General features: G+C 37.0%; 1 protein-coding gene across 2 annotated transcripts in view; it reads left to right on the forward strand.

Moving 5' to 3' along the window:
• NECTIN3 (nectin cell adhesion molecule 3) overlaps positions 1-10,545 on the forward strand; it is a 63,885-nt gene extending 53,340 nt beyond the window's left edge. Inside the window, exons 8-9 of one of the 2 annotated variants that reach the window (XM_035315128.1) lie at positions 8,671-8,733; positions 9,265-10,545. In XM_035315128.1, the coding sequence (XP_035171019.1) occupies positions 8,671-8,733; positions 9,265-9,441 (240 nt within the window). In that variant the 3' untranslated portion in view covers positions 9,442-10,545. Of the gene's footprint in view, positions 1-1,400; positions 3,346-8,670; positions 8,734-9,264 lie in introns of those variants that run through there. The other variant, XM_035315129.1, reaches the window with a different exon arrangement.
• Positions 10,546-10,867: the final 322 nt, after the last annotated feature.

The following is a 10,867-nucleotide window of genomic DNA, read 5'->3' on the forward strand; positions in this document are numbered from 1 at the left end:
ATGGTAAAATATTATCTTGCTTACTGAATCAGAAGGTATGTACTACTGTAAGGTAGTTGTACGTCTACAATGCTGTCAAATGTTAAAATGACAACAGAAAGAAATGCAACTTGCTATCCTTTACAGGGGTACTTGGAAGCATATCAGTCACAGAATATCCTGAATTGGAAGGGACCTGCGAGGATCAAGTCCAACTCTTGGCTTCACACAGGACCACCCAAAAATCAGACCATGTGTCTGAGAGTGTTGTCCAAACACTTCTTGAACTCCCTCAGGCTCAGTGCTGTGACTACTGCCCTGAGGAGCCTGTCCCAGTGCCTGACCACCCTCTGGGTGCAGAACCTCTTCCTGTCACCCAGCCTGATCCTCCCCTGTCCCAACCCCATGCCACTCCCATTCCTTCGGGTCCTGTCACTGTCCCCAGAGAGCAGAGCTCAGCGCCTGCCCCTCCACTCCCCTTGTGAGGGAGCTGCAGGCTGCCATGAGGCCTCCCCTCAGCCTGCTCTGCTCTGGGATGAACAAACCAAGGGACTTCAGTCACTCCTCTAGACCCTTCCTATCTCTGTAGCCCTCTTTTGGAGACACTAACAGTTTTGTGTTTTCCTTATACTGTGGTGTCCAAAACCACACACAGTGCTCAAAGGGATGCCACACCAGTGCAGAGCTAGCAACAATGCTCTGCTTGATGCACCTCAGGATAAGGTTGGTCCTCCTGGTTGCCAGGGCACACTGCTGGCTCGTGTTTACCTTGCTGTTGATCAAAATCCTCAGATTCCTTTCTGCTGTGACTGTTCTCCAGCCTCTCATCCCCTAGTCTGTACATATACATAGGGTTCCCCTTTTCCAGGTGCATAATCTGGCACTTGCTCTTGAACTTAATATTGTTTTTGATTGCTCATCCCTCTAATTTGTCAAGATGTCTTTTCAAGGCATCTTGATTGTCAGCAGCTCCTCCCAATATAGTATCATCTGCAAACTTGGTTAAAGCACCTACATCCAAGTCATTTGTGAAAACATTAGAGAACTGATCCTAAAATGGAGCCCTGTGGAACAACACCAGTGACTGGCCATCAGACTCATGCAACCCTACTTCCTTTAACTAACTGATCCTGACCCCTCAGACAATTGTTTGTCCTTCGTGTTGCGTTTTTATCTAGCTGTATGCTGGACATCTTCTCGAGAAGGATACTGCGATAAACAATATTGAAAGTTTCACTGAAATCCAAAGTTACATCAACTGGCTTCCCTTGGTCAGCTAGATGGGTGACCTTGTCTTAAAAGGAAAATAAGTTTGTTAGGACCTTCCCTGTCATGAACTCATTTTGGCTAACATCAGTGACTGCGTTGTCCTTCAGGTGTTTTTTCAGTAGCTCCCAAAATAATCTTTGTAATTTTACCAGGCACTGAAGTGAGACTGAGCGGCCTGTAATTACCAGGGTTGTCTTTCTTGTCCTTGAAAATTGGAACGATATTTGTCAGCTTCTAGTCAACTGGGACCTCTCCAGATTCCCAAGACCACGGAAGAAGAATTAAGAGGTCTCATGATGACATAAGACAGTTCTGAGTACCCTGGGCTGAATCCCAAGTTCCCCCCCAGACTTGTATACATCCAGGTGGAACAGCAAATCCCACACAACATTGAGGTTGGCTGGGAATTTATTGTTCTGCAGTCAATCCTCAAACTCAGGGCATCTGGAGTCCCAGAGCCCATGGCTAGTGTTGAAGACAGAGGAAAAGGAGACATGAAATGTCTCTGCTTTATGTTCATGTTTGTGATGGTGACTGTCCACATGAAGTAACAGGCCTTTATTTTCTCCATCCTTGTGCTTTTCTTTTGCTCTGAAGATATTTTTAACAAGCCCTTTTTATTGTCCACAATGGTACTGTCCAGCTTCAACTCTGAGCTTTGGCCACACACAGTTTCTCCCTACAAAGGCAAATAGCATCCCTGAGTTCCTCCCACATCACCTGACCTCGCTTCCAGCAGCCATATGCTTTTTTCTGCCTAAGCTGTAGAAGAGGATCCCTGCTTAGCCAAGCCACACTTGTGCCCATGCCTGCTTGACTTCTGATGTTTTAGAATTGCCATTGCCTGTTCTCTTAGGAGGTGGTGCTTGAAAAATGACCAGCACTGCTGGACCCCATTATCTTCAAAAGTAGTTTTGCAGGGGGTTTTACTAACTATTCAGTGAGCAGGCTGAAGTCTGCTCTCCACATATCCAGTGTTGAAGTTCATGGTTTCTTTTTCTGAACTGTCTTTGAATTCTCTCTGTTTTTGCTTGCTGTGGCTTCTGTTAGTAACTACTTAAGAACTAAGAAAAGCTGAAGTTGGCTGTAATCTTTGTTGAACAAAGAATAAAATATTTTATCTAAATGCATTTTACAAACTGAATACCAAAACCAGATTCAATTGAACACTAATTTCCCTCAAGCTGGATAAATACTTGGTACGTCGTTTTGGGAAAGGGAGAAGACAAAAAATTCTCTTTCAAGCTACATGTTAACTATTCTTTATTTAGAATCCATGGATTTTTTTATATCATTGGTATACTTGTTTTGTTCTTCTTCTGTGGAATTTTGTAAAACTGAAAAGTGGAGCTAGACGCTGTCCTCATATCTGCTAATGATACTATCCATACACATGTACTGTCTGTTATGCTTGAGGCAAGTGCTTCTGCTTAATCTAATAGACGTGTCGAAATACTACCTTTAGTCAAGAAGTGATTGGTTGTATTGTTTTGTCATAATAAGCCAACACTTGAATACCTATAAAGAGGGAGGAGAAGCAACTCAGTGTGTCTGCCTTGTCCTGTTTGGCTAAGTGTCTGTAGTGGCTATGTAAATTATGTTCTAAATGCTGTTTGAAGTGCAGTGTCTAGACAGAAGTGAGAAGCATGTTGGTAGGCTTCTTTCCAAATAGTTCATATACAAGCTTATAGCTATGCTGAAAAGAAAAGCAGGTTAAGAGTTGCTATATTGACAACAGCAACAGATGATCATAATAAATCTGAGCAGAAATAAGCTGCACAAAAGTACAAAGTAAAGCTCAAGGAAAAGGAACTTAAATGGTACCTTCTACATGTTTACAGTAGCTGAGGAGCGATGCAATTTAAGCTGATTTTGTTGATATATGTAGTGTGCAATATTTTAAATCATTGATACAGTTTGTGCTCAGGTAGAGCACAGTAGTTTTTAGGGTCATGTGAATTATTTCATATATAACTGAATAAGCTGAAATGCTCCTGTTTGTGTGCAGTAGTCAATTTTTAAGTAAATCTTAATGCATATCTGAGCATATGAGTGTTTGTATTAAAAGGAAGGGGCGTGTTATACACAGTTGGTAATCATGGAAAACAAATGTTTTCATAGTAACTCATTCAGACTTGGAAGCTTTATGTGTAGTTGGTGTTTGTACTAACGTTGAACATTCAACACGTAAGTAGAAGTATGTTGTAACTCTTAATTTTTTTATACTGATATTTGTGGATACCAATTTATATTTTCCTGTGACTCATGTACAAATTGAGAGGAAAAAAGGCCCTAAAAGAGTGATGGAGTAGACTAAATCAGAGACAGTAAATGGAACAAACTTAAAAATGATCATGCAAATAGCTTTTACTGTGAAAACTGTCTATCTCTGAGCCCTTGCTTTTGTGCTTCTTTTTTCCTAATCTTTGTCATGGAAATACTATTTATTTACTCAAAACTGCTTTTTGCATGCAATGTGAAAGAGCAGTGAGCAGCCTGAGGGTTATATTCTTGGTGAGGGCACGATCTTTGCTTGGCAACTGAGTTTTGAGTCAAGTCAAGAAGTTGAGCAATGGAAGAATTCCAGTAGCTTTAAGAGAAATTTCGCTGTTGTATATTATTAATAAAGAAGTGGAAGAGGGGGCACTAATCCAGACAAACGATTTGATTATTCAAGTTACTTAACTATTTCATAGAATATATTGTAAAGGAATATATTTCTAAGAAGCCAAGTTGACTTGTTTAGAAACATGACTGAGACGTGAACTCTTTGATATTATGGGAAAAAATGGAATTATGTCATGCTTGACAAGCCTTTCCAAAGGAAATTGAAAAAAAATAATACTAGAACTGTGATTTTATATAATGCAATGCATGAATATTCAGGATTCTTGAAACACTCAGAAATTATTTGGACTTCTTTTTTAGTAGCAGCAGAACGAAAAGCAGAGAAAGGAAATATGTTTGAGTAGGTAATTCTAGCCCTGAAAAGATTGACTTGAGTCTTGAAACTTTGAACACCTAACATCTATAACCAAACTGTCCTGTCAAATGGTAAAGCTCTTCAATGGTAATAGAAGTATTCCTTTACAAAACAGGAAAAATGTGAACTTGTAGTAGCTTAGTTAAAAACATAAGGCTATGCAACACCCTTTATTGAATGATATTTCTGGACCATATGCAAAAAGTAGTCTTGAGTAGAGGAAAATACTGATTCGTTTATGGCACTTGATATTGATTCATTCATGGCGCTCCTGCACTCTTCTACTTATTTTCCTAATTATCTTAATACAGGTAGGAATCTCTCTTCCTTGATGGAAGAGGAAGCATTATTATAAATCGCTTTAGACTGCGAAGTTGTTTAGGCAAACAGGATTGAATAGAAGGAAGCATAAAATGTGTGCAGATAAACTCATCCATATTGATGAAGGATCTTAAAACAGGAAGGAAACATTAACCTGGTAGGGACTAGAATGAGGCATGACTTTTTATTAATGGACCCTGAATGTATGAAGACAATATACTCTGTAGGATGGATTCCTATAAATAAGATCTCTTAGACATGGGGAGTAGATAGGACATACTTATAATGGGATTTGTGAATTGGAAAGGATGAGAAAATGTAAGATGAAGATGTTGAGATAATTGGTTGAGACTTTTAAAGAACTGTTTGAGAAGAAGCATGTTGAAAGTAGAATTCAGTGCTCTTGGGAAACACTGAAATGCATAAAGTAAAGCATTAGGAAGGAGATATGAGAAGAAAAGCACACTTGGAAATATAAAGTTTGATGCAGCAAAAAAACAATGAAACAAGACATTAGATTCATGAAGATTTATGGCATTGGAAGAAGTTGACATTCAGATTATGAAGTTTTAATTAGAAGAATAACACTCCTCACTTTCTGTTTGTCAGTTTGAAGACTTGGTTGTTCTTTAGGAGACATTGGTTTCCTGAGATCCCTCACTTGGCTCCAGTTTGAAATGTAAATGTACATTTAGTGTAGAGGTCATCTTGAATAATTACAAGCTGTTACTTTGCTATATGGTTCTGTGCTGGAACCGCATGTTCTTACATCCTTGTTCATAATGTGTTAAAGTAGACTGTTAGAGTAGAACAAGATTTTGACTTGTCTTTTTACAGGAGTGGAATGTTCTCATGCTTGACTCTTTCTCTGTGTTGTTTAAAGCAAGTCTTTAAATGTGAAACTGGCAACTTTTACCTTAACTTCCTTTTTAACATAGAGATGGAGTGATTGTCAGTATTGTACTTTGAGGCAGTAGTTCCTGAATTGGAAAACAAAGTGGAAAAAAAAAAAAAAAGACCTGCTTAAATTAAAGATTTAACCAATACAATTTTTAGACATTGCACTTAGTATTGAGGAAAAATATTTATTTCTATTGAACAGGGCTTTAAACTATTACTTCATCAAACTTTTTTCATTATTGACAAAGAAAGGGGAGAAGAATTACCCTCTCATATGCCTGAAGGTCTGGAGTGGACAGATAGTTATTGTTCTTCTGTATTCTTGCCACAGTGCTATCAGGAACTAATACAACAAAAACAAAACAAAACAAAAATACACCGAAGTTTACATTATTTTTAGTGAATTGATTCATTTTTTAGATAGAAAATGACTGACAGGGTAGAATGGCTTAGAGATCTTGAGCTTGGCAGAGTAAGGTTTAAATTTGGGGATGAAGGTTTGGTGAACTACTTGAAATGCCAATATTGAATCATGATTTGAGTAGTACAAGTCCCAAGATCTTGCTTAGGTGAGACCCAAGCAAAATGCAGATGCCTCTCTTCTCCTGTTGGATTGGTGTGTTAAATATAATATCTGTTAATGCTCATATAATATCTGTTCTTGTCTTTTAGCAGCTGCTGTATTTATCAGTAGTTAGTCTTCTGATATTGAAGCAAACTTCCACTTTAAACACTGAGAATATCAGAAGTTATACAGGGCGCTTTAGTCATGTTTAAAATAGATACTTGGAGCAACATAAGTCATGATTGAACAGTTGGCCATTTTGAAAGAAATATTGAAGAACAAGTGTTTACCTACCAAGTGAAGAACCATTCTAAAGAATAGAAAAATCTGTTCTCTCCCCTTTGTTTAAGACAAAACTGCACCAAAATGAGATTTTTCTGTGAGGTATTAGAAAAGCTTGCTAATAGAAAAGAAGAGAAACAATTTTCCCAGGCAGCATATCATCTTCCTTGTTGTCTAGCTTATCTTTGAATAGTGTTTACAACCACTGTTCAGTCTGGAAAGGTGATTATACTTAAAGCGAAAGTCTTTATGAACTCTGGAAGTGCCTTCCTGCCATACTTTTCTAGCTTACTTTCAAGAGCACAGTATGTGTGCTGCTGTATATGCCAGTAATGCTGATTTTCTAACAGAATATACCAATAAATATTACTTTCTCTTTATGTCTATGTTAACAATACATTAATCATAGATAAGTTAGCTGTAGTTAGCTCATTTTTCTTCAAGTGTTTACAGTGAGGAGGATTTCCATTTGGTATTACTTCATTGAAATTGGATTATTTCAGTGGAGTTGGTTATGGTGTGTTTGTGTCCTTCAGTATGGGTTCTGGTTGCCATCAATATGTAATGCGTATTCTAAATAAGCCACAATATCTTTCTTACAGTATTGGTAGTACTAATAGTCATAGATGTTCCAAAAGCAATAGAGTTGACAAGATACAGAAACTATCTAAAATACTGATTTTCTATCTCTAAGTTTTTTCTTCAGTCTTGAACTTAATCCACTGTTACTTGATCCTTACTGAATATTCTGATGGACAGGAATAACATCTGTGTTTTAGCTTTTTATGTACTTGTGACTTCATTGATATGCTTTTGTTCTTTGAGGGCTAGCACAAGCACTTAGATCAGAGCAAGGCAGCGTCAGCCACGGTCTTGGGAATGTTGGTGTTTGCTATTTATGTTTGTGCTAAATGTATTGGTGAATAAAATTGACACAGAGCCCAAGTACATAGAGTTTCAGTTCTGTTATGAAATGTAGTAGATGCAGATAGTCTTTGTTCTCTATCTGCCATCAGAGAACCTCTGTGTTCATTATTGAGTTTCTTGAAGACATGAAGAAATAGACTACAGATATGCCATTGGGGTAGGATAGTACTGCCTGATCAGTATCTGCTGCTTGATTAGAGTACTGCTTGATCAGTACATCAGAGTCAGCTTTAAGACTCCTTTGTTAGTATAATAGCTGTGTAGTGCTAATAAGTTCAGAAAATTAAGAGATCTATAAAAACTACATTGATTCTGGTCATGGAACTGTTTTCTGGAATCCAGTGAAAGGCAAATAACCAAATAAGTGAATTGACTTTTGTAAGTAAGAGAAGGCATCAAATAACCAGACGCAATCAGATGGATTAATTACGTTTTTTCTTCTGTTACAACATAGCCAATATTCCAAAGGATTGCTAGGCTTCATAAAAAGCAGTGGACTTCTGTTTGGGTTACCCAGGTTTTACTGCTATATATGGCTGTATTTTTATTAGCACGCCACACTGAACAATAGGAGCAGACATATAGTTAACACAGATTGTAAAATGTTCATGCTATATGTGTTTTGGGAAATTCTGATGGCTGTTAGTTATCGTCCTGTTCTGTGAATAGAACATACATCAGCTCCTAATGTACATCTAGCTATCGGGCCTTGCTAGGAGTGTGAAGTAACACTTTGGAGACATACTTTGAGCAACAGGTTTAGGCTCCACAGAAGAAGTTGACAGCAGAAGATCTAGGCAAGATCTAGGCAGCATGGAAAATCAATAGGAAAACTAGTCAACAAAACAAACTTGAGTAGATGAGTTATAAATATATCTGCTTTAATGAACAACAAAAAAGGCACTCTAGCTTTGGATATTGCCTTTAGAAATTGGTATTTTTTTTCAGAAGGAACAGCTTTATTTAATTTTATCAGATTAAGAAATATTTAATTTCATCAAATGGAGAAACCAACATGTTATCCCCTTCTACTGTTAGTAGTATCCAATTAAATTCCTTCTCAGTTAAATACTTCTGTGCAATATCAAACTGTATTTATCCATATGATTATAGTGATGATTGTGAAGACTTGTACTATATTTAGGATTTGACTTGACATTTTAACTGTGGCTTGTCTAAAGTCAATGTCATAAATTTAAAAAGCTTCTTAATCTCACGCAAATATGCTTATATTTAAAGTCAAAGTAAAATTCATGAAAATAACACTGGTATGTTGACAACAGCATTTTTCTTCCCACCAGAGATTAGCTTGTAAGGAGTGTTCTAAAAGGTGATCAGTTAAGACACTTGAAAATGCCGAATACGTTTTTGTGATGAGTGGTGTATTTGTGTAAAATAAACCTGTTCTGCAGTTTTGACTTGCTTCCACTCACTTTTCTTACAGAAAGAACATTTTGCTTTGCAAAGCCAGTGTGGAGAGAGAGATACTGGAAACTTGGAGCACATGGTAAATAAGGTGGCTTGAATTCCTAAGCAAAACTGATTTCCTATGGTTTCTTTAAATAAGTGTGAGGATGTTTTATAGCACGAAGAACAAAATGCTTGTCTGTCCAAGTCAATAACTGTTGCATTGTGGGTTTGCCGTCCATTAAGTTGAATGAATCAATAGGACTTCAAAATACTGTATTTCCTAAATAGTTTGGCTGACTAATTTAATCACATAATCGCTAGAACTTTAAAGTTCTTGTTGAATAAAATAACAAAGCACAGAAGTGCTGACAGACACTTTGATAGTCTGTTTTGCTTCTTCAATTTGAGTTCAATTCTAACTTTGCAACAGAAGTTACGAGGTCAACTTTGAGTAGTTATTAACATTTACCATGTAATAGTGATTGGAATTTTCAAGTTCATGTTTCTTTATACCTAGGATTATTTCAGAGATCATAGACCTTTCATTTTCATCAAAGGTTTAACAAGAATGGGAACTGTGGGTTCCATACATGAAATATGAAACTGTTTATTTCTTCTATGTGCTTAGAAAGCCATGAATGGAAGGCAACTTACCTGCGAAGCTGAAGAGCTACAGGAACAACAGAGTCTTCAGCATATATATCCTGTCTATCAGCACACATATTACAAAAATTGGAGCAGCAGACACCCTCAAAGCTTGGGACCTGGGAGAGTCTACATCAATCCAAGGGAGCATTACGTATGATTCCACATGCAGATGCTAACTTTAAGATAGGAGTTTTTTCACACTTGTTGACCATACAACCAATATGGTTTGTTGGCTTTGATCTCTAAAAGATTTTTTTTTTCTTGCGGAAATAAATTGCATAGCAATTTTGTGTAAGTAAACCCTATGGAATTTGTGACTTAATTTGATTCTAATGTTTGGTATGTATTTCTTTTAGTAGTTACAGTACAACATCAGCCTGCCAAACGAGGAGCGCGACCTAGCTTCATTAACCTTCATAGCCTTAAGATGTATATACTACAGTTCATTAGGTTGACCCATGACCAAGTGTGGTTAGGTTGTTGCCCTAGTTATAAGTGAGTATTCTCTCCCTAAACAGATGTTATGAATTTGCCTATGTAAAAATGAGTAAAAGGCCAGCAAGAGAACTGAATTCCAGGTGACCTAAGTAGTCACAGGCTATCAGGCAGTTTTTTGCATCTTGGAAAGCCTGGGATAATTACCATTTTGGCTGGCCTTAGCAATTGATTTCTCCACTATCTCTACCTCTCCCAGTCAAATAAGCAACTAGACTACCTCTCAAGTACTGATTTACTGTTTCATAATGTGTTGGGGGTCTTCCCACCTTGCAAAAACAGACATAATTTTGTTATATCAGGAATTTTGTGTTCCATGTTATTTGCATCCTGGCTGTCAGTTGATGTACTTTCTGGTTATAGTTTCAGAGTAGGTCTACATGAAATTTAGTTGCAGGAAGCAGATTTAGACTGATAAAACTCAAGACTATTTAGCCATTTTATCAGTTAAGTGTTTCAGAGTTTGCTCTTGCTTGTCAATAAATATATTTCATGTTCTTTGGTTTCTTCTCAATCTGTGATAAAACTATTGCCATGACACTTTCTTATGCCTTGACAAGAAAAGGAAAGCTTCAGTAGTCTTCAGGTAGTTTTCAGTGCTGTTCCTTCATCTTAAACAGTACTGTGAAATAACTGGTCAATGTACTGATGTTACCAGTGCTAGGTGTCCCAGATCATGTCTTATGAGTGTGAGTAATGGTTGAAAATCATGCTCAGGATCTTCTTACAGTAAATTTTCTTTCAGAGTAAAATACTCTGCAAGTAATATATATATATATATATATATATATATATATATATATATATATATATATATATATAGTATATATATATATATTTACCAATGCCAAAATGAGCTCATGGGACAATCTTGAAGTTTAAGGTAGCAAGAAATAAGATGCTGACTGAAGCTGTTTTGGAGAAACTTACGCATATGTACAGACTAAGAATTTTGTCGGATGCCTTTAAGACAAAACATGAGGTATGGCTACGTCACACTGAACTAAGTTGTTACAGATTAAACATAACATCTGTAATATCAGTGTTTTTTCTTGCAGACATGATTTGATTTTTGAGACAGAAGACTC

Source organism: Oxyura jamaicensis, chromosome 1 (assembly GCF_011077185.1).
Source record: "Oxyura jamaicensis isolate SHBP4307 breed ruddy duck chromosome 1, BPBGC_Ojam_1.0, whole genome shotgun sequence".
NCBI lineage: Eukaryota > Metazoa > Chordata > Aves > Anseriformes > Anatidae > Oxyura > Oxyura jamaicensis.